We start from the raw sequence: 27363 nt of genomic DNA, 5'->3' as shown, positions 1-27363 counted from the left end.
AAAGATATCTGCACTTAGTAACAAGCACCTCCCTTTCGGACCGTGCCAACAACTGAATCACGGCTTGCTTCAACAGAAGACTGACAGCTGTTTAAGATGCATCTCTTCATGCAAAAAGGCAGTGAGATATAAGGGAATACACAAACATGCCATGGAAATAGACACTATAATAAGCCTCAGCTTTCCCTTGTTCTTTCTTTAGGCCTCTCTTTACTGCCTCCTAAGCCCCTAAGACTCTGAACTTAAGACAGAGTACAGAAAAGTCCCTCCTGGAGTGTATAGTTACTGTGAACAGGGTCACCGGCCCCCCTTCACGTCCCTCTGACCAACGTCATACTCATACACGTTTCAAGCGAGGGTTGCAGTGGAGGCTCTGACAGATAGCAAAGCAGTAGATGAGGAGGGGAACAGCTGTATATCATGATTGATAGAGTTACAGACAGACAGTTTTCCACTGCGCCCGTCAGTCAGAATGGATTAACAGCTTTCCTTTGAAGAGAGGAGAAGACCCAAATTATGTGAAGAGGAAAGATGATATTCAAGGAAGGTGAGATGGAAACGAGGTCAGAGGAAATGCAAAGCATGCTGGCAAGGGAAAACTAATGATTCACCAAAATTCTGCATTTAATTGCATAACGCAAGGACTCCCTGGGTGTTTTTCTTCACGTTGTTCCCGTTGGTGACCAGAATCTGCTTATTTTTAGCTTTAACCAACCAGAGAAAGCACGGCAAACCAAACTCTGCCAGGTCACCCTGACTTCTTCAGTGTAGAAGTTGCTGCTGAGGGGAGGAAGAGCTGAGGTTAGCCGATTTCCGTATCAGTAAGACGTTTCTCAGGACGTCCTGCGAGTTTCTGTAAGTTAAATTTACGGCTTTTTTAATTTTATTTATTATTTACACATTTAAATTTGATGGCTAAAGTTATAGCTTTAACTTAGTTAAGAACTTAACCAAGCTTAAAAACTTAAATCAATTTCTTTTCAGCTGGCATGTTATTCCAGTGCCTTCACATGTTGGCCATCCAACTTCAAACCTTGTTACAGTAGATGGTAAGGTTCATAAGAAATGACGGCATGGTTTAGCCTATTGAAATTCTCTTTTTAGGCCAAACCTCATTGCATTTACATTTTATGAGAAAGCAGTCAATACAATTAGAAGAATATTTTCATTGTAATATCCTAAACATATACCAAGCCAGTTTCAGCATTAAGTGACTTAGTATAATTTAAAAAGAAATTTGACTGACAAAAAAACAAGGCAGACTTACAATATTTTGGAGGTTTTTAAGCCAGACTTGGTCTAAGAAGCCAATAAAAAGGCCACTGTATTTTCTATAGCGTAGTGTGGGGTGTTTAATTAGTCTCCCACAACATTATCATTTCACTCCTTGGCCATTTCTCACCTTTATGAAAATCTGGTTATTTCATACCTGAAACGGCAAAGGAATGAACTGAACAGGAGCCAACTTCATTAATTTAACACCAGCAAGGCTGAAGGCTCCAGTTTATTCCTTTGTGTTCAGCCTGCACATCTTCGAACATGGCAAAGTTGAAACAGCTGGCCGGTTTTTACAAATCTCTGAGTCAAGGCAACTCAAGGTAAATACCATGCAGACTGATGTTTACAGTGTTTTGCTAAATACTAATGTTAGATGGTAAATGCAGGTTAAAATGTAAACTCCCAAAGGCATTTTGTCTGTTTTAAATTAGAAAAAGCCTATATCACTCTCACTTCGGCTCCCAATACAAAAAATAAATAAATAATAAAAACGGACATAAGTAAGGCTAGAAACCTGTGTTTTTGAATGCCGGTACTTATTAGTCAAAAAGAAACCAGTTAAAATACAGCAGTTTTGAAAAAGAAATCAGGTAAAATAATTAATGCTTTAAAACTCAGATTGGAAAAATGGTCAATAATCTGTGACTAATTGTAAAGACAGTTTTATACATGATTCAGTTATTTTTTTTAGATAACCGATTCAAAAGCTGTTGAAAGTACACTTAGTGCATCCAGCAGCCTGAGTTTATGTCTTCACATTGCTAGTTTTGTGAGTACGTGTTTGCTATTTACAGCGATGCCACTTTGAGAATAGCAGGCAATCCTAACATGTCACAACTGGAACGCTGAGAATGCTCTGCATATTTGCGTGATAAATGACCTAAACAAGAATCAAAACTGTCAAGTTTATTTTCACCACTTAGGCAAATGCATTTATCGAGTGCAAGAGCAAATCAACAATGCGAAACCGATATTTCAACTAATCCAAGCTTACAGCGGAGGCTCCCAGAGAACAGGGAGACACTCATGTTACACCATGTTTAACACCGTGAGGTGGCACAATGCCTTCTTCCGATGTGATATCAACACTCCTCCTAAAGAGTAATCAGAAACTTGTAAGATCAGTCAATCTACACCCCGGCTGCTGCCGCACCCATCATCCCCATTTACACACGGAGAGCTCTGAATAGGCTTTTGATTAATTAATTAACTTACGTTCTCCTGCTTAAAACCAACTGTTTAAAGATGCAAAGGGAACATACAGAGAAACGTACGGTATTTTAATGTTTTAGGTGGAGCAACGGGATCAAGTCTACAGAGATGTCGCCGTTGTTAACTGGAGACTACATCTTTGAGAACAGCAAAAGGAAAACTAGCCGAATAAAGCCGGTAGAGTGGCGTTAAGAAGAGAACCTATCAGACGTCATCAGCATGATATAAATCTCTGCAGGAGTTTAGTTGCTGAACATCTCTGACTAGCCAAAAAAAAAAAAAAAAGGCTAAAACATCACTTTGTAAGTTTAGATGTATAAATATTTAGTTCCCTAGCAACACTGAGCTAAAAGTAAATCAGGCTAAAACACCGTGTCTGCAATCAGCAAACGCTCTGAAGATCATCAAGTTCAAATTTTCTAACTAGTCCATCCAGAGCGCTGGCGATGACAGCATCAGCATTCCTTTTATGGAAGGTTCACTTTGTTGTTCCCAATTTCGGCCCGTTTATAAATTCCCTTCAGGGTTCCTTGCAGGTAACTTTGTTTTAAATTCAATACAATCCTAAACTGAGCTTCGTTCTATGCAGTTTAATTCCAACATACTTAAAAGTCAACATACGCTAAAGTCAATTTTGACAAAATATTATAGATAAGGGCCTGAATACACACCAGCAAGGCAACACATCTATTTCTGCTGATTTCACCAAAGAAAGCATTTAGTCTGTTTTAGTTTTTAGCTCCAAATATATCTGCCTGTTCAAGAAACTAGTTGAAACTATTTTCCTTTGTTACGTGGCGGCATTATCCTGCTGGAAGTAGGCATTAGAAGATAGGTACACTGGGGGGGGGGGGGGGGGGGGGGCACGTTTAACAACACTCAGGTAGGCTGTGGCATTTAAACAATGTTCGGTTGGTGCTCAGGGGCTCAAAGTGAGTCACAAAAATATCCCCCAAACCTTTACGGCAGATGGAATCTATGCTAATTACTTTGTTTACACCACATTTTGACCCAACCTTCTGAATGTTGCAGCAGAGGTTCAGACTCATCAAACCAGGTACTGATTTTCCAGTTTGTTTTTCTGTCATTTTGGGGAGTCTGTGTTAATTGTGAATACCTGCTTCGCGTATTCAGCGACGCTTTCTGCATTCCTTGGTTGTAACAAGGGATAATTTAAACTATTGTTGTTTTTCTGTCATCTTGAACCAGCCTGCCCACTCTCCTGTGACATAAAGAAAAGCACTTTCATCCGTACAACTGCCACTTCCTCAATATTCTTTCTTCTCAACCATTCCCTGTAAAGCCAGGAAAGTGGCTGTGGGTGAAAATTTCATTAGATCACTAGTTTCTGAAATACTCAGACCAGTTTATCTGGCATTCAAAGTCATGCAAATATCCTTTATTCGCCATTCTGATGCTTGTTCTGAAAGTCAGGAAGTCAGTCTCAACATCTAGATGCTAAATTAATTCGGGAGCTTCCAAGTGATTGGTTGAATCTCTATTTGCATTAACAAGCCAGTGAACACGTGAACATAAGAAACAGGTGAGTATCTTGTGACTGTTTTTGTTTTTTTCCTCACCCTGCGTCTGTATGAGATGAAGGATCTTTGCTGTGACCTGTCTTGCCGTTTCTACATCTCTCAGCATGGCCTCCCCATTCATCCTCTCCAGCTGGCTGAGGAGCATCAGCACCCTGGAGTTACTGGGAACACTAGAAACAGAAACAAACAGACATTTAAACTTTTATCAAGCAGTTTATGTTCAGGTCTATATAATACTGCTTATGTCTTGCCTGGAACTCTGTGCGTGTGTGTGTGTGTGTGTGTGTGTGTGGACAACATTCAGTGCATTGCCCTGAAATGCTCTGGTGAGAACCCTGGCCTCATTGACCCCCCGTTAAATCAAGAATAGAATTTAAAATTCTCCTTCTCACATATAAAGCCCTTAATAATCAAGCTCCATCATATATCAGAGCTCTGATTACCCCGTATGTTCCTAACAGAGCACTTCGCTCTCAGACTGCAGGTCTGCTGGTGGTTCCTAGAGTCTCTAAAAGTAGAATGGGAGGCAGATCTTTTAGCTATCAGGCTCCCCTCCTGTGGGGTCAGCTCCCAGTTTTAGTCCGTGAGGCAGACACCCCGTCTACTTTTAAGACCAAGCTTAAAACTTAAATTTTTTGACAAAGCTTAAGATTAAAGTGGCTATTTCTGTAGTTATGCTCCATGCTTAGGCTGCAGGAGGACATAAATATATTTTTATGTAATTCTGCTGAGTTCTCCTACTGTTCTCCAGTTGTGCATTATTTGCTGCTATTTCACTTTTACCTTTAAAAGTTTTTTGTGTTTTTTTTCTATCTATTGTAGCAACATGTAGCCTGGCATTCTGTTTAGCCGTGACAACATACTGAAGTGGGTCATCTGCTGAGCTATTGCTGCCAACAACTTAGTCCTCCTATAGATGATACAGTTGTCCCTGTCGTTCACTGTTTAGTCCTGTCTCTCGCTATGACATAGCTATTGGTTGAGCTATTACTACAGCTAACGGTATGTGCTCTCTTGCATCCTCTGGAGTTGAAAACTGACTCAGAGCTTATCTGCTTAGCTTGGTAAGAGGGATCGCTGCCACGTCAATGACAATGCAGACGACCGTCCACTGTGACCACTTGCTCATCCTGGAGGAGTGAATGCCGCAAGTTAATGCAATCTGCTGGGTTTCCTTAGAAAACTTGTGAACCAGTCTGTCAGTAGGATTTGATCAAAATGACTTGGTGAATTGCCTTGAGATGACACCTGTTGTGAACTGGCACTATATAATTAAACTGAACTGAAACAACGCTTTTGCAAGGCTCCACATGTCAAAAACAATACTTATAGATACAAGTGCCTTCATCAGCAACCCACACTGCAAAAAAGGAACTAAAAGTAAGTAAAGTTTTCCTAAAATTAGTATATTTTTCCTTGATTTGAGCAGCTAAATAAGACTATTTGCCAATGAAATGAGAATTTCCACCCCTAAAATGGGATAATTAGATATCCTGCACTTGAAATAAGATGATAGAGATGAATTGTTCTTATTTTAGGTAAAAAAAAATCTTATTCCATTGGCAGATAGAATGATTTACCAACTTGAATCAAAGAAAAATACACTCATTTCAAGAGGATTTTACCTACTTTTAGTTCCCCTTTTGCAGTGCAATGTTACCAAACACAGATTGGGTCTGTTTAAGATTTATTTATTATCCTACTAAAGCTGACTTAATGTCTGTTCTCGAGGGATCAGCCATTTCTGGAGCAATCTTTTTCTAATAATATGAACTTCCCTGGCAGTCATGTAGAAGCAAGAGATCAGGGGTCACTTGGTACAGCGAGGGCAAACAACCAAAAAACAAAACTCTGATTATACCCAGTAGAGCAGATGCTCTCCTTATAAAGAGAGAGACAGAGAGGAAAACAGGAATAGAAAGTGAGTGATCAAGAGATAAAATTAAAGAAAATGTCAAGAATGATGAGAGAATGCAAAGCCCGAATGGGAAAAGAACAAAAACAGATGTAGAACCTAAATAAACCTGAGTCAGGGATGAAGAAAGATTATTTTTAGTCGTGACAAATTCACATGGCTGCTTCTGGAAGGCCATGTAATTATCTCCGCAGAGTGCTCTCTGGCACAAAGACTAAAGGTTTCTCCCTACTCATATTGTCACACATGGTGCGAGCAGAAGATAAACAGTGGGGTCGGACGCAGCTCTGACATGTGTCAAAAGCTAAATCAGCGCTGGAACAGAACAACATCATAAAAGCGAATCAGGAGCAAAGAAGACCATAAAACAAAAATGTTTCTCTAAGCTACACACGTTCCCACACATCACTGACTCTGTGTGTGTGGCTGTGCACGCATCAGCTCACCCCTTCTCCGTGGCCATTTTGGGCTTGTTCATTTTTCCCCCACGTCAGAAGGTCATGTCATCTGCAAGAGAACGAAAACAAAGTCCACCTTACTAAAAGAGGACAAGTCAAAACATCCTACATCATTTGGAAACAAGCCTGGTTAACCTTCACCCCCCGGTGTCGCTGGAGTTCCCACAGGACTCCCAAGTGGAGCCAGCCAAGCAACTATGCCAAAACCAGCTGACAATAAAGCTTAACTGTCCCCAGCTTTGAATGTACTAGTCTATAAATATGTGCAGGATTTGTATCAAACTGGCAACTTGCAGAGGGTCATAAAAGAGCAAAATGTTTTTCCAGCAAAACAGTACCGGTATATGGTTTTGGACTATATTTAGATACCCGATGAAAAAAAGTTCCTGCGCATGTATCTCAATTTGTACCTTATCCGTTGGAGAAGCTTCCTCTTTAAGTTTTAGGATTGTGTAGTTGAAAACTCTTTTGTGCCTCCTCCTCCAGAATATGCATTACATTTTCTTTTAGCATAGACCACCCACCATGCAGAAACATTATTACATAACAGCTTGTATAACCCACCGAAGCAGATTTTTTTATTTAATTTATTATATATATATATATATATATATATATATATATATATATATATATATATATATATATATATATATATATATATATATATATAGTAATCATTTTTGAAAGATTACTTTGAGGCTTACAAATATTAGCTTGTGCAAACGTGTAAAAATCCTGCTTTTCAATTATGAATGGCACACTGTGACAAGTAGCACTGCTGTGATAATAATTATAAACTAATTGTTTATATTTACAAACCCCGATACATAGGTTTTGCTACTAAAACTATTTTCCTCAGTGTCATTTATGACTTAGACAACTTTATTTGTCATTCTGCATGCACAGAGTGCGCACAGAACGAAATTTTGTTTGCATACAGCTTGGAAAATCACGGTAAATTGCAGTAAATTTCAGTGTCCATAGTCTCTTTTGTGGCTTCAGCAGTTACAGAGTCCATTTTGTGGCTTCAGCAGTTTCGGCAGTTCAACAGTCTGATGGCAACAGGGAAAAGCTTTTGCAGAACCTGGTGGACCTGCAGCGGAAGCTGCGAAACCTCTTCCCAGAAGGCATCAGGGAGAACAGTCTATGGTGGGGGTGTGAGGGGTCCCCGATGATGTTACGGGCTCGGGACACACAGTGCTGTGATGAGATGTCCTTGATGGAGGGGAGAGGAGCCCCGATGATCCCTTCTGCTGTCCTCACCACTCTCCTCACGTTCTTCCAGTCGGAGGCTCTGCAGCCTCCACACCACACCGAGAGACAGCTCGACAGAATGCTCTCTATGGTGCTTCTGTAGAAGGTCTTGATGATGGGCGGGGGCAGGTGGCAGGTGAATGCAGAAGCATGAAAAACGCCTCTGTGTTTCAAAACATAAACCTGTTTGGTGTCATAGTATTTGATTTAATTGGTTTTGTAAATCAGAATTTACATTCAGAGCTTGTGCTTGCACAGCTCTAGGGTCATTAGTGAGATTTAGAATTAAATCGACTGTGTCGAGCTGTGATAGGGACTGGATCATTGCATCAACGTTACTCTTTTCATTTAAAGCCATTCTGCTGTAAATATGGTTTAGTGTTCACTGTTGGACAGCTATCAGACAAATGGCCTTACATCTTCCCCTAAAGTACGAGAACGGAGCAGGAGTTCGTAGTTAGCTCACCTTCTGAAGAACAAGTTAAAATCCATTAGCCTGAAACCACTGTGACCGACAGTTTGTATGAGGTGTTAATCGTTACACACAGTGTGATTTTTTACCAAAAATCCAAATCAAATTTGGGTAAAACATCCAAACTATGGGGTCTCATCTAGCTGAACAATACTGCTCCAAATATATGCTGTGCCTTTTTACAAAGAGGAGGCATTCTCCTGGCAACACTAACCAGTTATTAAGTCCCCAACAGTTTGACAAATAAACCCGTGCCTGTCATCACCGGTCAGTTCATGTAACTGTGATATGAAATGTAGCAGACCCAGTGTGCCATGATGGACTTAAAACTGTTTAGAAACTACTTTAGTAAACCATGCCAGACTGATGGGAAACAATGTCTGCTTCTCTAACATTATGGCTGATGGACGTTCTACCCGGCATTGTATTAACAAGCCGTCTTCACAGCTTCAGAAACAGCCAGACCAATATATGGGGTCTAGGTCATATTTTTAGGCCCACTTTACACTACTCTCTGGATACATTCTCTGGAAATGTTTTTTCTAGTTGCATTTATTTTTTAAAACAGTTTTTAATTCCTTTACAAGGATCGTGGAATCAAAAATGTATGCCACACTAGTTGGTGGAAACGGCATCGGCATTAACCACATTCAAATTTAAAGAAATCCTCAGCTTGAGCTGTGCAAGGCTGAAGACTCAAACACTTAGTTCCCCTTAAGACAACAATAGTTAATATTTTTACAGTTATGGATTCCTCTCATTATTTTAAGTCTTACATGTGAACTTTAATGAGAACGGAGTCAACACAAAGCCAAATGATGCGGGAATATGGAATAGAAATGTCCTTTGTTGTCACACAGTGGGGGAATTCAGGTGCACCAGCAGCAAAGTGAAAGTCAAATGGAAGCTTGCAGGTTCACATATAAAAATTAAACATATAAAGAACAAAAAGTAGGGGCAAATTTACATCATAAAAAACAACAACCCTGTGTACTTAAAAATAGTACACAGAGTAAAAATGTGCAACTGTGTAGGATCCTTTAAATTTATTTACAAACAAATATATTTGTCCAAAAAGCAAAAACAAAACCATTTACAAGAAATAAAAAAATGCAAAAAAAAAAAAAAAAAAAAAAAGTTGGGACGTAAACATTTATTTGAGCAGTGAAGTTTAACAGCTGCTGGGAGGAAAGGTCTGCGATAACTCTGCTTTGTGCATCTAGGACGCAGCAGCCTGTCACTGAAGGAGCTCTCCAGCTCTGCAACAGCTTCATGCATGGGGTGGGAGACACTGTTGATGTTTTTTTGCTCAAGCCCTTCCGTCTCCCACCTTCTGGATCGAGGGGTCACCCCAACACAGAGCTGGCATTTCTGATGAGCTCATCCAAGCACTTCCTCTCAGCTGTAGATAAGCTGCTGAACCAAAAAAAACTACACCATAGAAGATCGCTGATGCCACCACGGAGTATAAAAAAAAAAAAAATCTCTTCAAGAGTGCCCCCTGCACTTCATAAGATCACAGTTTCATTAGCAAATAGCATCTCTGGCCCCTCCTGTACAAAGCTTCAGTGTTGTGACTCCAGTCCAGTGGTGAGGCCGACGATGGCCGAGTCATCAGAGGACTTTTGTAGATGGCAAGCTGGGGAGCTGATGAAGCAGGAAGTGAAGAGGGTGAACAGGAATGGGGCCAGGATGGTTCCCTGCCAGGCTCCCTTACTGCAGACCAACCTGTCAGAGACACAGTCCTGTGTCCTCACACACCACAGGATGCTAGTGAGGTCCGGCACCCACTAGGGCAGGTGCTGGTCCACTCCAGACTGCTCCAGTTTGTCCCTCTTAAGATGTCCCAACTGAATACAATTAAAGCCACAGGAGAAACCAGCGTACTTGATCCTCACAGTGCTTCCAGATGTCTCCAGGTGGGCCAGAGCTCAGCGGGTAGCTTGATGATTAGGAGTGTCTGACCAAACTTTTTTAAGAACTGGTTCAGATGATTTATCCTAAATCTCCTACAGCCTGGAACTCTGCTTTGTGATCTAAAACAGTTTTCAGGCTCTTCCAAACTCCTCTGACATTCTACCGCAGCTGATCCTCCATCTTCTTCATATAGACGTTCTTTTCCAGCCCTGAGCTTCGTCCTCAGTTCTTTCTGCACAACGTTCAGCCTCTCCTAGATTCATGATCTAAAAGGTTTTCTTCTTCTTCATGAGAGCCTTTATTTCAGGGTTGATCCAGGGCTTGTTAATAGAGAAACATTTCCTTCATTAGGAGCAAAGTGTTTTCCAAACAAAGGTTAGTGTAGTCAGTGATGCATTCTGTAATGCTGTCATTGTCCTCCCCCTGAGCAGCACAGAGCTCTTCCCCCACAGCTGAGCTGAAGCGGTCCCTCAGAGCTCTTTCAGCCTCCTCAGACCATCTCTTCACTGCGCGTCTCGCTGCAGGTTCTCTGTGTACAAGGGGTTTCATACACAGGCGGGAGAAAAGGCACGGTTCTTACTGTGGTTTATGTTGAAAGTGATGGTGGACCTTCATATCATCGTTTCTAATGATTTCAATCATTTGCTTCCAATAATCTTGGAATATCCAGATGAATAGCACACCACATGTTTTTAAAAATCTAATTTTGTCAACCTGAATACAGTCTGCAGCAACAGCTACATTGATCCAGGTATTTCACATATATATCGTTTGATCAAATTTACATCCAGCCCTCTCTGAGATGCCAATGAAAAGAGGTAGTGTCCACGGTGTGCCTGTAGGGGGCAGTAACGTTGACATAAACATCTATATTTAAAAGAAAAAGATTCTGACCATGGCTAAAGGAGTGTTAGGTTAAAGACCCGACTGGTCCACACAGAACAAGTGTATTGCATGTTTTCTCGTAGTTTGATCTTTTTCCTCTTTACGTTTATTGGAGTCAGAGGCAGGACGAAGTAAGATAGAAGTGTAACACCTCATGGAGACAGCTTCACTGTTGTTGTGAGTAGTAGTGCAGAATGGGATCTACTGTATATGGGCATGCACTAAATTCACCTCATCATGTTTAATAAACTCTAGATTTCCCACAGATGCACCACTGAGTTTTTAAAAATCTCAATTAAGAATAGTAGATTGTAGCGGTTTTATTTTTCCTCACTCAAAAGCTCTGTTGCAACGTGGAAAGCAGGTGCAAAAGCAGTCAAGAGCCTCTATACTGCAAAATATCCCTCTTGGTGTAGATAAAGTAAAACTGCAGGGGCGGTAGCTTATTAAGACTGTTCCTAAACAAAGCACCTACCAGACAAAATAAAATGCCTTGTGAGTTATAAAAGCATTACTGCTTCGTAAGATTGCTTTAGACAAGGTCAAATGTATGGCCTCCTCCACCACTTGCATCTAAAAATATAAGGTTTGAACGTACGGTATTTACGATGGCATTACTCAAAACAACAAGAAAAACTCAGAGCAAAAGATTTTTTTTTTCTTGAGGTTGAAACATTTTTACATTTTTCTGAGGAATCAAATTAACACAGGCATTCAGGATAGACGCCTTTACAGGCAGAGAAAAGAAGCCCAGAAACACATTTAGTTGTTGCCATATTTGTGTTGCAAATAAGATACAAAGAAACCGGACACACCAATAGTTAAACAACTTCATTTGCTATAGTGTTTGAGTTTATGCAACAAGATTTTACACCATCCAGAATAGCGTTGTGCCAAAATCCACAATAAGGTCAAAGGGGGTGGTTCAGAACTTTTGAAGTGAGTTTCTGTTCAAGGATTCTACAAAGTTAATATCTTACCTGCAATAGTAAACTCTTTTGAAGTGTTCTTTTAGTAAAAAAATCCAAATAAGTTGGCCCCAGAGGCTAAAGCTAATGGCTAAACTGAAAGGGGCCAATAAAGCAGACTTCTGAATCTTACAATGTCATCGGTCTCAAAAACTGCATCTTTGATCATGCATATGCTGTTTTAAGAAGCTTTAAAATGTTAAAAGTAGAGTCTGTGCGCAACACATGCTGAACCCAGAACATATAAAGAGTTTGTGGTCAGAATAACCACCAACGGTAGAGCAATGATCTATTAAATGGTGTTCATTCAGACCCCTACAGCTTTGTTTTGCTTTTTGTGCCTTTTCTATTAGGTAGTTACCCTTACTGCTTTTCTTGATCCGCTCTCAGAACAAGTTCACTGACCACACATCTGATTACAGTGTAAATGCTCATTAGATAGCACTTTTATAAACAAATATGACGTTTTGGAGACCATAAATGTTTGAGTGTCCAAGTCTGCTTTATTCATGGCTCCTCTTAGACAAGCTATTCCAACTACTCTGGACTTATTTCAATTGAAGATGCCAAGAGAGTTATATGGCAAGATATTAAAACTAATTATAACCTTTTAACACAACCCAAGGTTAGAATTACTGAGTTATCCCTTCAACGTAAACCTAGGCGTTTTACAGCCTGTGGGCCACATATCAGTGTACTGAAAAGGAGCGTTTGGATGTAATAATGTTTGTTGGTTACTTCCAGTTATCATGAATGCATACTTGCAAGTTGATACGATATCCAGCTTAAGGATTAAAGATAGAACCTCGTCAGACAATAAAAATACAGTTAAATACATGAGTTTGTACATTTGTTGACAATTGTTTTTTTTTTTTGTAAAGGACAGTTATTTAAAGTTAGATAAAGTTCAGTTATCAGTATGGCATGCCACGTTTTATTGTTCAGTCACAATGACTAGTTTAACCAGTAGATTGGGAGACTCCCATTTACAATTAATGACTAAATAGATTTTGGGGAATAACTGAGATCATCCAGTGACCTAGCTCTCAAAAATAATCACACTCATGTCACTTTGGAGAATTAATACTCCATCCTGGATCTCTTTTTTTTCTGCACAGGAACATAAAGCAATTTAGATCAATTAGTAAAAAAAAAAAGGTAGCTGAAACACACAATTTAATGCATTACTTTTTCCTAAGCTGAGGTAAATACTTGGTTCAATTCAAGTGCTAAATTATTTTTGCCTAGGGTAAGGGTGTGATTATAGTGAAAAAGCAGTCAATCTGTAAATGTGAAATTCAATTTCAACTGGACTATAGCGTTGAATACAAAAAGGACCATCTTATCATTTAACTGTATTTATTTTTGTTTAACTCCATCTCAGAGCTCATCATCTGGCTGCTCCCCAATGGAGCCGGACCAGATAATTTAAGGTGATAAATATGGTCTGAGGTTGTAGCAACAGCTTCAGGGCACACTTTCGGCAAACCAGTTAAACAGCTGACAAATTACACACAGTAGCTACCCCAAAACAGACGGTAGATCAGAGGATTTATCACAGACCTACACACTGAACAATCTCTTAAGGACGAATACTCGGCCTTCTCTTTGCACTGGGCTTTTGATCGCTAGTTAAAATGAGTGTTGTTATTTTTTTTTCTTAAAGATGTTAAGTCGGATAGCCCAGCTAAAGCTTATGGCCCCTGCACCTGCTGGGCTGGTCACTCATTAACGGCCGCCTGTCTGCACCAGCAGGCCAGCTAACGCCGACATAAGCTAGCGGCAATGCTCCACATTTAGCACAACGCGAGCAGAGACAATGCAGCAGACCTTTACGGTAAAAGCAACAGAACGGAGTTTCTCAAACCTGCATGAAAAAGGAGCCGCCGTCCAGCTGAGGGTGGACCGAGTCAGATAAGGGAGACGGCTACTGTTTGCCTCTGAAACGCCCTGCTGATGATGTAATGAGAGCGGAGGGAGTCTCTGTAGTAACGCGAGAGTAGCGACGGCTTTCTCCTTTGCTTGTTCTAAGCGTAACTAAGGTGAACCCAAGCGCTAAACGCGTTTTATTGTGTGATTTCTACGTTTGTTTGAGCTTCCGCTGTTTAATTGTGTGTGTTACGCGCTATATCTTGAGTTGGAACGCCGCAAGGATCCATACGGACTACAAATCCCACGGTGCCTGCGACGTGTGACGTAAAATGTATGCTCCAGTCTCTATGGTTCGAGGGGATTAAAAAAATAAGGTATGTGCGAAGTTCATAACAGTTTAATGATTCATGAATAACATTATTCGCATTTGTTATATTAGACACAGGGCAGCAACCCATAGAAGAACCACAGCTGGGCTTTATTTGCTGTAAATACAGTCTGGGTAGCGTTGCTTTGCTTCCCCAAAGTATCAGAAACTGGGGAGAGCTAGCTAACATCACCTCGCGTCTTTAGACCCATCGTTGTTTTTTGGGAAAATGTCACGAGATTATTTGTGATATTTCTGTTAAAGGTAGCCCAACCAGTGCCCTCTATGTTTGACACATTTTAGTGCTAGTCTCTCGATTCAACACACGCGTCCTCCTGAAGTCGCTTTAAACAAGATCGTGTGAAACATTAGCATCACATACCGTTCGTATTGGCTCATATTCGATCTGTTAAGGCTAATGATGTTGATATAATCGTGCACACATTTAACGAGGTCGCCCATTAGTCCATCAAACGCACCAGTCAATCGGGTCAGAGGTAGGAATCGGGACATTTCTTTCCTTAAACAGCTCAAATCGACGATCGACAGTTAAAATAGTGAAACATCTGATTTACGTGTTGCTTATTAAATAGATCGAAACTAGGAATTTAGCAACCAACGTGCACTTTGATGCCCCTTTGGATACTGATCTGCACCTTTGGTGTGCAGTCCCCAGTCCATTTGGAAATTGATTGGAGAGGACTGCACACGTCCCTGTAGTCAAAGTCCCACAATCACAAACATTGCTTAAAACAAAACAAACCAAACAAACAAACTAACAAACTAACTAACTAAGTAACTAAATCCACAACGAACATCTGACAGACTGCTGAATGAGCTACTTTTTGGACAACAGTGACACCAAGTTGCACATTTTGTTTTGCTAGACAGCAGCTTAATGTAATCATATCTGTAAAACTAATGTTCATGACTGCTCTCATGGAAAGTAGCAGTTTCAAATTATGTAGAGTTATGCTTTTCACTATAAAATACAATTCTAATGACGATGGGGGCGTGGGAATAACTAATAACGATATGATGATTGCCTGTTCCTGCTTTGAAGGCCGTAACACAGCACTTACATGTTTAAACTCCTTTTTGTTACTAATAACTTAATTGTCAAATTTCCAGAGAAACTGTTCTTTTGAACAGCTATTAGCTGTAAGCCATCATCATCATCATCATCATCAACATTACCAAGATCAAAAGCTTGAAATATATCAGTGCAAAATGAATCTATAATATACATGACTTGTCCTTTTTTTGTTCCTTTTATAATGATATTGTCATTTATTTAAACAGCCATTCACATTCTTTGTATTGTTGCTTATGAGCTTAATTATATTGATGGAGGGGTAGAGTTTGGTGCAACCTTTCTGAAAATTCAGATTTCTTAGGTTATCTAAACCTTTGCGTGACGCTTCTCTCCTCTTTTCACTGTAAAGCATTATTAGTCATCATGGTGATGAAGTCAGCAGTTGAGGATGATGACACCGGCTGGGTGCTGGGCATACCAGAAAAGATGAAGAACAATGCCAACTGGGTGGACATCACCCACGAGTTTAAAAGTGCCTGCAAAGGTAAAATGATTTTTTATTATTATTATTATTATTATTATTATTATTATTATTATTATTATTATTATTATTATAATTATTATAATTATTATAATTATTATTATTCAACCGCTTGCAAATTCTGCAGACCTAAAAGGTATTCTGATTTTCACATCCCTGTTCCTGTCCTTTATTTTTTGCAGAGTTGAACCTTGGAGAATTGCTTCATGATAAACTGTGAGCGTGATAAAATTACATTCATTAATTTACATGATTTGATAACGGCTTCTCTAAAAAAAAAAAAATCCTCAAAATTAAGGTTTACGGCACCGAAAATAGTATCTGTTGTTGGTTCTTTTTACTTAACATCTTTCAGCTTAATGCTATTTGTAATTGCCCTTGCTGTTTGATGAATCTACCATCATTATCATTACTTGAGTTTTTCAGAAGTGGACAGAGTGATTTTTCTCTTATGGTGCAGGTTTGGCTTGTTTGAGGCCATGTCCGCTATCGAGATGATGGATCCTAAGATGGATGCAGGAATGATCGGAAACCAGGTCAACAGGAAGGTGCTCAATTTTGAACAAGCAATTAAGGTACAACAGTAAAAGTAAAAGGCAGATTTTTTTTTTAACCACTCCTCTCGCAGATTTATGTGATTTGCTGTACTATATCAAAGCCCAATGAAGCATCCACTTTCAATAAACTTGGTTTACCGTTTGCCATTCATTCCAGGAGGGCGCCATCAAGGTGAAAGACCTTTGTCTTCCTGAACTCATCGGGATCATCGACACTTGTTTCTGCTGTTTGGTAAAGGGGTTTTTATGTATTATTTTCAGGAGATCGTCTCTTTAAAGTTGAGGTCTTTCTAAGAGAAGTTTAAAAGGACATGCAATATTATTTGGGCTTCTTTTAAATTATAGTAGCGTTTAGCCAAGAAATAGCTGTGGTTCAGAGGTTGGATTTAGAAAAATATTATTTTACTGAGTGACCACATTAGCTCTTTGCATTTTTTCTCCTAAAGTACTTTTAAACTGAACTGATGAAACCTTTATCGAGACGATTGTTCCACAAAGTCTTAATTCTGCTGGTTTGAAGTTACCATAGATAGACCCACGGTGGGCATGAATGCCATATTAATTTAGGGCTTTTTAATAGTTCATTTGAACTGCTCTTTTTTACTAGTGAACTGATGACACATCACATATTTACAGTACTTTGGTTAGTTTGTTTTTTGCCTCTTTTAAATAAGAATTAACAGCAAAAAGTGGATTTCATTGTGAACTTTCTTTAATGAACACAAGACGGAAGTTATACTTTCAGACCAAAATAAATACAAGGACACCTAGGCAATCTACATCTGGGTCACATGGCCTTTGTAGGTATCAGCAAGCATCTGGCACAGTTCTGCCTGGATATTAGACCTCTCTGCTTCAGTCTCGGTGGGAGTTAATTTAGATCTATTAGTTTCTTAGCACTTACCTTGTTTTGAAGCGTAGTCCACAAATTGCCAAACGCGGTTGGTGTCAGGGCTTTTGGGGTGAGCGTCCTTGAAGAGTTGTGTTGGCCTCCTTTATCCAATCCTCAACCAGTCCTGATGCGTTTTGGACGGTCACCTCAGATGATTGGATATTGGTTGGGATGTTCAGGAGCAACCCAGGAAAAAAAAAACAGACTGAAGCTTGTGATAAAATGCTGGAACACCAGAGTTACGCTTTACAGCGATGCAAGTTTTACATCAACATATAGATAGGCCAAAACGATGCCAGGCGAGCCTCTAATCTCAGCGGAAATTTACAATAGGCCACTTAGGTGAGCCAAATGCTTCTGGAGAAAAGTATAAAAACAGTGACGTATGCTTGTAAGCTGTTAAACCTTATAACACTTTATTATTTGTCAAGCACTGTGGTGGCAGCATCATGTTGAGGGGCTCTTTTACAGCCAGTAGTTCTGCTGCATTCTGCACAAAGTACTTATTTAGGGAACATGTCTGATATCTGAATTTGATTCTTGTTTTTAAATCCTTTAAAGTTATCTGTTTCATTATCAATGCATTGATTCAAATAACTAAATAAAAGCTCCAAATTGATGTGGCAAACTTTTTAGCAGCGCTCTAGATCTTTTTTCCCCCTACAGCAGACACAGCACAGCTGCTCTTCATCCGTGTGTGTTTTTCCATGCGTTTACCTAGATAACATGGCTGGAGGGCCACTCCTTGGCACAGACCGTCTTCACCTGCCTGTACGTCCACAGCCCTGACCTCATCGAAGAGCCCGCGCTCAAAGCCTTTGCCCTGGGTTTGCTGAAAGTGTGCGACATCGCGCGGGAAAAAGTCAACAAGGCAGCTGTGTTTGAAGAGGTGAGCTGTCGTGTTTCCGCTGCCCGTCGCGGGCCTAAACGTTAACGAAGGCCGCCGGCGTAAAGTCTGGCCACAGGAGCCGGTCCTGTAAGTCGCTCGTTAACGCCGCCGTGGTACGTCTCAGTTCCACCGGAGCGGCTCGTTGGCGAGTAGGCCCGGTTACCGCTGCACTTGGCAGCTTCCAGGTGTGAATGTGTGTAACGGAGTGAATGCAGTCAGGCTGTTGCCTCCAAGGGGGGGGGGGTTTGACTATGCCTTGATAAATTACAGGGTTTCTATGCAGGCTGGAAAAGTATGGAATCGAATTACTGTAGTTTGAATGTCTGTACAAGTACGAGTAAAGAAAATAAATAATTTGGGAAAATATTCCTATTTCCAGACTTTATTCCCTTTCCCGTTGTTTAACAATGTCCTTTAGTCCTTCTGTCCATCTTTTCTCTCTTCCTTGCAGCCTTCCTTTCCTTTCTACCTCCATTGTCTTCCTCGTCTTTCTTCTATTCTTTCTTTGCTTTGTGTCCTACATCCATTCTTTCCTTCCTTGTGGCCTACCTCCATTAATTCCTTCCTTGTGTCCTACCTACATTCCTTCTTTCTTACTTCTTTATTTGCCTACTTATTACTGTAATTCATCACTTCTTTAGCAATATCTGTGACAAGTGTTGTTTTATTTTCATTTTCATTTAATTTTAAAGATGACAATGTATAAAAATCAACAAAAGTCAGGCTAATTATTTTTAAAATGAACAAAAAATTTTGGTTTTGTTTCTTTCATAAAAATTCCTTAAATATAAAAGAATACAAACATTTAAGACACAGATTGGATTAGATGGAAACATTTGGTAATTTACACGTGTCAGTTTGAGGTACGGTGTTTAAGAACAGATACGATTTGAAACATTGTTTAGTTTCAGTTTAATATGTATAAATAATGATTTTGCCCCATATTTCCTGTAGGAGGACTTCCAGGCAATGACTTATGGGTTCAAGATGGCCAATAACGTGACAGACCTGCGGGTGACAGGTGCGTGTTTACAGTGTTACTGGCTGGCAGCTTCTGCAGTTTGTTCAGATGAATGAATAAGCAGCTTTCTTTCTCACGTAGGCATGCTTAAAGATGTGGAAGATGAGCTACAGAGGAAAGTTAAGGTATTTACCGTCTATCCGTAAAATTTCATTAAAAGGGCGATGGTACATTCTTTGTCCTGACGTACATCGTTTCTCCTCACAGAGCACACGCAGCCGACAAGGCGAGCAGAGGAACCCAGAAGTTGAGCTGGAAGTAAGTAAAACAAAATTGTCTTTGGAAGAAGCTTTTTCTTTGTTAATTCAAAACAAAGAAAACCAGCCATGTTCACATGTATAATCCACACTGGTGTCTATTTTAATGTTTCTGTTTATTATTGTAACTGGTCTGTGTAGACCACTGCATGTAATGTGATGAATGTGTAATTTTTGATGGTGCATTGTCCTAATTCAATTAAAAAAAAAATCTATATATATATATATATCAGCCAGAAAAACCTTGAACCCCTGCTCTGTTTTTGCAGCACCAGCAGTTTCTGGCGCTCTTCAACAGAATCAAGTTTACACGCCTGCTGCTGACTGCTCTGATTGCCTTCACCAAGAAGGAGGTATGATGCGAACGAAAAAACACACAAGATCAGAAAATTAGCCGAGTTAAATGCATAAAACACAGGGATCTAAACATAAAATATATACACAGACATGTCCGGGTTTTTTTTTTTTTAACAAAAACTGGTTTCCTACGCATACTTGGAAAGTCTGGAAAAATGGGTAATTATTTTCATTCTTTTTTGAAGGTCTCAATAAATATGAGGGAAAAAATACAGGTGTAGAAAAAAAAATTCAGATGTATCCATTTAAAATATAAAAGTTAAAATTCATGACAATTAAGGGCATTTTACATGCCTTTGGCCATTCATATATCACATTGCAACACAAGTTTAGGATTTTATATTATATTTCTATTAGGCTTTTTAACTTGATCTGTGGGTCCTAAACTGGGTCTGGTTTACATTTGAAACAGTGACCTTTGAAATGGAATAAGCATAAGCTGTGGAAACGAGGTGAAAAAAGGTAGAAACCCTGCAAATAGAAATCAAGAAGCTTGTTTAGGTTGATAAGATAAAAGTGATCTGCCTCGTAATGTCTTGTGACTGAAAGCGAGATTGAATTTATTTGTGTGTTTGATATTTATTACACTGTGTAAAGCACTTTGTGATTTTTATCTGTGAAAGGTGCTATATAAATAAAGTTTACTTACTTACTTACTTACTTACCAGACCAGCTCGGTCAGTGAGGCCCAGAAGCTGGTGGCTCAGGCAGCCGACCTGTTGCCACTCATTCATTCCAGCATCCAGTATGGCATCCAGTCCCAAAACGACACAACTAAAGGAGGTAACACACACTTTTACCTAATTCTACCTTGCCTATTCAAGATTTTTTGCAGTCTAGCTTAAAAAATGTGATGTACCATGTGTGTGCGTGTGTGTGTGTGTGTGAAAATGGCAGACCACCCCATCATGATGGGCTTTGAGCCGCTCGTTAACCAGCGACTGCTGCCTCCCACCTTTCCTCGCTACGCCAAAATCATCAAGAGGGAGGACATGGTGGCGTACTTCAGCAAGCTGATAGAACGCATCAAGACCGTTTGTGACGTGGTCAACACCACAAACCTACATGGCATACTGGTAAAACGCAGCGTAACAAGTTACTTAGTAACACAAACTGTTCTCTGTCATTATGTTTGGAGAGGGAAAAAAAATGTAAATATGTTTTGGATGTATATTTGTCAAATGCTTCAAATGATTTTTAGTGTTTGTTGCTCTCTTCTGTGTGCAAACGTGGTTTCCAGGATGTTTTATGGATGAAGGCTCTCTCACTCTTGCTTTGTCAGGACTTTTTTTGTGAATTCAGCGAGCAGTCGCCCTGTGTGCTCTCCAGATCTCTTCTCCAGGTGTGTGAATATGAGTCACTGTTGCTCTTGTCAAACATCCTCACAGTTGGTGTTTAAAATATACCTAAAAAGGTTAGAATTCACATGCACCATCCAAACATATTGGTACCACTAGTTACACTGCAAAAACGGAACTAAAAATAAGTAAAATGTTCTTAAAATGAGTGTATTTTTCCTTGATTTGAGCAAGTGAATAAGATGGTCTGCCAATAGATTAAGATTTTTGCACTTAGAATAGGAACAATTCATCTCCATGATCTAAGTGCAGTGTATCTTATTTTAGGGGTCAAAATACTCTTATTTACCTGCTCAAATGTAGGACAAAAACACAAATTTTAAGCATGTTTTACTTATTTTTAGATACGTTTTTGCAGTGTAAGACGTATTAAACGTCTTAAAATGTAATCTTTTGTCGGAGTGGTATAATGTAAAAACAGAAAAAAGATCCAGGTTTCATTTTGGTGCTTTGGTGAGAAAATGTCACACTATGAAATATTTGTAACACATACCCTAATGCCATAATAGGTGGCACCCCAGCAGAATTCCTTTTGAAATAAATCTAATGAAACCAATTTTAATGTATTATTTCAGGAATGTTTAATTTTTAATTAAAACTTAAATACAAACGTTTTAATTTCTGAAAATGGGAAAGACAACTTCATGGCATCTAAACAAGCCAGATGAGTGTTGCTCTTCGTAAGTCTTCAAAGCTTCTTGCTTTTGTTGGGAGGAGAGGCAATATCGTAAAAGGCTCTGAAACAATAACAAATAGTTGTGCTGAGCTCAGCATATTACCGAATTTTGTGATAAATCCCAGTTGGAGCAATGAGCACCTGAACGCAAATTACATTGGATTTGCTTGTTAAAGAGCCAGTAAAGGACTTGGAAACCTTTATTGGGACATTCTGTCACAACAGCCCTTTGTCTGTATTGATGACAACAAACCTGTGGCCAGACATGCCAGGGCCTAAACCAAACTCAAGCAAACTGCACCATCTTGTCGAATCAACATGCAACCGATAAAGAAAATTTAAGCATTATCATTTTTTTTTCTTGTCAAAACCATTTCATCGTCATTGTACATGACATCCTAATGAATAGATTGCAGTACTATGGCATCAGTGGCCTGGGGTTACATGGATTTAGTAGCTATTTGATTAAAAGATGGCAAAATGTTTATGTAAAGGACTACAAAGCCTTTCTCAAATTCATCAATCATGGTGTCCCTCTTGGTTCCATTTTGGGGTCACTTTAGAAATGGTTCCCCAGTCCCTGCGGCATCAGAAACCCCCCACAACATTTTGCTTCCACCTCTGTACTTCACGTCAAGTTTGGTGTTCTCAGACCTGCAAACTTCTCCCATTTTAACAGTGACCATTATGGCCAAACGATTCAGTTCTAGTTTCCAAAAGCAGGGTTTTTGTCCCTGCGTGTATTTGGAAACTCTAGTCTGGCCCGTTTTCGGTTTTTTAGTAGTAATTGCTTTTTTCTCTCTGAGTGGCCTTTCCGCTCATGTCAGTACAGGACTCATTCTTATCAGCTTCAGCTAGCGTTTTCACGAGATATTTGCTTTTGTTCTGAGGCTAATATGTGCATTTTGATCAAATCCCGTTCAGAATCTCCTTTCCGAACAGCAACGACGGCCGGACATCCCCATGTTCACCGTACTGGGTCATAATCAGTTCAACAGATCAATGCGGCACACGAAGCAGACGTCATTATCTGGGCTTTTCCAGACGATTTAAAGCGTAGAAATCTTAGCGTAGGTAAACTTCCGACTTTAAACAAAACAATCAGGAAAATCTCACGAAAAATAATTTCAGGAAATAATATTGATAATATTTAATGATAAATAATTGAAAATGTTTGGTCTTATTTAACATCACACAGAGAGATAAAACGAATACCTGCCCTTTTATACATGGCGGGTAAACCTCTGCTTTTAACTAAATTTACTTAATAAAGTAAATTTGTTGCTTTTTGACTTTATTTAGCTCATTTTTTTCCCCTGTAATTTCAGACGACCTTCCTGATAGATAATAAGAAAGTGTTTGGCACTCACCTGATGCAGGACATGATTAAAGATGCCCTAAGATACTTCGTTAGCCCACCTGTCCTCTCCTACAAGTAAGTGCGCAACAAGTTTTAGAAGATTCTGCTTATTATAATGTATTATTATAATGAGTAGATTTAAATGAATGCGCTTTAAGGTTAGGATTATAAATGATCTATAAATGTATTCTTTCCATCTAGATGTTGCCTCTTCAACAACCACCAGGCCAAGGACTACATTGACTCCTTTGTTACTCACTGCTCCAGGGTACGTTAAGCGTCACGGGTTCATATTCTGTGCATTCAGTTCGTTTTTAAATACTTCCTGGGATTCATGCACATTGATTTAGCTCATTGGTGGGGTCACAGGCAGCTGTGCCCAGGGAGATACGATAAGAACTGCACGTATCAAATTGCTGGATTTGCGACACTTGGACTGAAACCTTGTGCTTTGTGTCTGCGCAGCCTTTCTGCAACCTCATCCAGATCCACGGACACAACCGAGCTCGGCAGAGGGACAAACTGGGACACATTCTGGAAGAGTTCGCCACACTGCAGGACGAGGTGCGATTCAGCCGTTTCCCTTCTCTTAGAGTTCAAACAAAACCCTAACAGTGTTTTTTTTTTCTTTGCATCCCGAGTTGGATTAGACTGGAGAGTTGTGTTGGTACCACTGAGCTATATTATACACTGGAGTGCTAATCGCCGTCTGTTTGAACGAGTCGCGTTGAAGCCACCAGCCGCCATATTGGTACTCCCTATTTTCCTCCAGTAACTAGGGAATATGTGCGCTACAGCATCGAATAACGATGATTTTTTCATGTTCAAGGGGGGCTTAAAACTTTTAAAATGTCTAATGCCATATACTTTATGTTTTGTTCTAAAACTATCAAGTACTGAGAAAGTCATGTGCTGAAATATTTTGCATTTTATTAATTCAAATATACAAATATAACATTTATAAATATATAAATAACAATATACAAAAACATATATTAACATATGTGTAGACATATATATATATATATATATATATATATATATACACATACTTTTATTTATATATTTATATATATATATATATATATATATATATATATATATATATATATATATATATATATATATATTTAATATGAATAACATGTAAAATATTTCAGCACCTAATTTCCTAGTAGTTGATAGTGTTAGTACATCCACTGACTGTAGAATTACCTGTGAAATGTTTTCACACAACCAGAAAACTGCTTGTTGTTGCAACCAAATCCTATGGGGTTCTGTGAGAGTAGGGAGTAGCAAGATGGCGGCCAGTGACAGTTTTTTGCCAAAATCAGCACTCCAGTGTATAATATAGCTCAGTGGTTGGTACAGTGAAACATTACGTTGCTGCACTTTCATGAGATGCTCGTTTTTTCATTATGCTCTGCAGGCGGAGAAGGTGGACGCAGCGCTGCACAGCTTACTGATGAAACTGGAGCCTCAGCGGCAGCATTTGGCCTCTCTTGGCACTTGGATCCTCTATCATAACCTGAGGATCATGATCCAGTATCTGTTGAGTGGTTTTGAACTGGAGCTTTACAGCATGCACGAATACTATTACATCTACTGGTACGAGCTCGTGTCATTTTTCTCCGGCTTAACGCTTCAAACATATCGGCTCCCTCTGCGTGAACACGTGTCAACTAAGCCGTTGTTTTTGTTTGTCTACCGCCAGGTACTTGTCAGAGTTCCTCTATGCGTGGCTGATGTCGACGCTAAGCAGAGCTGACTCCTCTCAGATGGCAGAAGAGCGGATTCTGGAGGAGCAGCTAAAAGGACGGAGCAGCAAAAAGACCAAGAAGAAGAAGAAAGGTGCGGCTTTCTTATGATGAGCTGGACCTAAGCCTGCTTAGGAGCGTTACTCGTCCATGTGGACGTGAGACCCTCATGTACGATGCCTTGAGAAATGATTCACGCCTCTTAAATGTTTTCAGCTTTTGTTGCGTTACAGCCACACATTTGTATTTGTTTTTTTAGGGATTATGTGTGATAGAACATCAGAAAGTAATAAATTGTTATAAAGCAGAAGGAAAAAGCACACTTTCTTTTCAGGTTTGACAAAAAAAAATTTGAAAAGTGTGAGATGCATTTTTATACTCAGCCATCCAGTTAATGTGTCGTATAACTTCTTTTTGCTACAATGCCAAACATTTGCCTATTCTTGTACACCAATCAACACAAGCTCAGTCATTTTGGATGGAGAGCATCTCTGAACAGTTAAAGGAATATAGCCACATTATATGTTTATATAAAAAAAAGAACAAAAAACGTTTGATCATGATAAATTAAGGTTATATACACCAAACCCCCATCCTGATGTTTTGATGGTCCTTTTTGTAGATAAAAATAGCCCCAGCACTGGCCGCAATGACCAGATATAAACATACATGGCGCCATCTAGTGGCAGTATCACAGAAATATCATAATGCCGATTTGCTTAATTAATAAAACCGTATTAAATGATGCTGGACCGAGCCTGACCCTCTGAAATGCCTCACAATGATCTTGTACCATTCTTTATTGTTTCGCTGGGAGATGCTAATAGCCGTTAGCTGCTTCCTTATTTTATCCCCTGCTGCGCATGCGCTATTTTGCATTTCCTCTGTTATTAAAAATAAACACGAAAGGCTTTATTACTAACAAATTGAGCAAACAAAGCATAAAACGGCAAAATAATAACGAATACGCCAACAGGACGTGATAATCTTTTAAAAAAAATTTGTATGCAACCAGAGAGAGCTGCTGACATAAATAAAATAAAAAAGTCAAATAACATGGCTATGTACCTTTAAGGGTATCTGAGTAAACAGGATTAAATCAAGTGTGCACCAAAGTTAATATTATGTGTGAGAAATTTGCAATCATGCACAAGGTGTTCTCTATTAAATAAAAGCCCAAAAAAATCCATTCCAGTTTGTTGCAAAATATGAAAGGTTCAGCGGGTGTGAATACTTTTTTGAGGCACTCTACAGCTTTTGCTCACTGATAATATTTGTTTTTTCTTTGCAGTTCGCCCTCTCGGCAAAGAGATCACCATGAGTCAAGCGTACCAGAATATGTGTGCCGGCATGTACAAGGTAGGCGGGAATCCGTGACGGCTCACACCCTGTTCTGACCCGCTAACGGACAACATTTTGTCCTTTCTGCTTCCCTCCTCTCAGACCATGGTAGCGCTGGATATGGACGGAAAAGTGCGAAAGCCCCAGTTTGAGCTGGACAGCGAACAAGTCCGCTACGAGCATCGCTTCGCTCCCTTCAATAGTGTAGTTACCCCTCCGCCTGTGCACTACATCCAGTTTAAGGTACCGTCCGTGTGCAGCGCCTTCCCATTTTCCTATCATCCTATCTCAACCTTTTCTCTTCCTGAGCCCCCTCCTTACTTTGCTGTTCTTCCCGTCTCCAGGAGATGTCCGATCTGAAGAAGTACAGTCCTCCACCAGGTTCCGCAGACCTCTACCTGGCCGCCAGCAAACACTTCCAGCAGGCCAAGCTCATCCTTGAAAGTGTGCCAAACCCAGACGCCGAGGTCCGGAAGTGGAAACTGTCGCCAAAACTATATTATTATGCTATGGTTTTCAAGTTTTACAAGCTTATACAATTAGATAAACATAAAAGAATGGATAAAAATGCAATTCCTACAGCAATGACGTTGGTGAACTAAAAAAAAACAACAAAGTATTTTAAATAACTCCTGGTGGTTTAAGATTTGATTAAGCATCTACCCCTTATGTCCATCTATTGGTCCACTTTTAAGAATGTTGGAACCAAAATGCTTTATCACTCTTAATTTATTGATTTCTTCTCCATTATTTCTGACTATCAATAACAAATGGTTAATTATTGATGGCAGGTGAACCGCATACTGAAGGTGGCCAAGCCCAACATCGTCGTGATGAAGCTCCTAGCTGGAGGCCACAAGAAGGAAACCAAGGTAACACCCGATTAATGTATCTGTACTATTTCAAAATGTAGACTAATTTATGTTTTTAAAAGCAGGCAGTCTGTTTTCAGTCCTGGTATTCTTTTAGCTGTTGTTTTATACCAGCTTCATTGGAGTTTTGACAGACTTTACTTTCCTCTATCTTCAGGTGCTGCCAGAGTTCGACTTCTCCGCTCACAAGTATTTCCCTGTGGTTAAGATCATTTGAATCCCACCGTCCCCGTCCTGAAGCGTGCAAATGCTCTGACCCAGTCCATGTTTGAACAATAATAAAAACGCCCAACTGTAACATCACGGA

General features: G+C 39.7%; 2 protein-coding genes across 4 annotated transcripts in view; one reads left to right on the top strand and one right to left on the bottom strand.

Moving 5' to 3' along the window:
• agtpbp1 (ATP/GTP binding protein 1) overlaps nucleotides 1-13860 on the bottom strand; it is a gene marked incomplete in the record, with an annotated part of 44990 nt that extends 31130 nt beyond the window's left edge. The window contains 3 exon segments of the mRNA XM_036143801.1: nucleotides 4071-4201; nucleotides 6393-6453; nucleotides 13771-13860. Of these exon segments, the coding sequence (XP_035999694.1) occupies nucleotides 4071-4201; nucleotides 6393-6424 (163 nt within the window).
• On the top strand, nucleotides 744-27363 carry naa35 (N-alpha-acetyltransferase 35, NatC auxiliary subunit). Of its 3 annotated transcripts, none has more exons than XM_036143805.1 (23): nucleotides 744-855; nucleotides 15588-15722; nucleotides 15902-15935; nucleotides 16180-16294; nucleotides 16434-16508; nucleotides 17890-18057; nucleotides 19012-19078; nucleotides 19160-19203; nucleotides 19286-19336; nucleotides 19605-19688; nucleotides 20361-20475; nucleotides 20590-20768; nucleotides 20975-21034; nucleotides 23055-23161; nucleotides 23288-23354; nucleotides 23552-23650; nucleotides 24516-24694; nucleotides 24801-24937; nucleotides 26135-26202; nucleotides 26287-26427; nucleotides 26529-26651; nucleotides 26976-27056; nucleotides 27214-27273. In XM_036143805.1, the coding sequence occupies exons 2-23, from the start codon at nucleotides 15602-15604 to the stop codon at nucleotides 27271-27273; spliced, it is 2175 nt and encodes a 724-aa protein (XP_035999698.1). In that variant the 5' UTR covers nucleotides 744-855; nucleotides 15588-15601. The 3 variants fall into 3 exon arrangements, with proteins under 3 accessions (XP_035999698.1, XP_035999697.1, XP_035999696.1); XM_036143804.1 differs by lacking the exon at nucleotides 744-855 and adding an exon at nucleotides 13883-14149; XM_036143803.1 differs by lacking the exon at nucleotides 744-855 and having other exon boundaries at nucleotides 27214-27363.

The sequence above is a fragment of the Fundulus heteroclitus genome, chromosome 12, assembly GCF_011125445.2.
Source record: "Fundulus heteroclitus isolate FHET01 chromosome 12, MU-UCD_Fhet_4.1, whole genome shotgun sequence".
In the NCBI taxonomy this organism is placed as follows: Eukaryota; Metazoa; Chordata; class Actinopteri; order Cyprinodontiformes; family Fundulidae; genus Fundulus; species Fundulus heteroclitus.
This window is presented reverse-complemented; position numbering and strand designations above follow the sequence as displayed.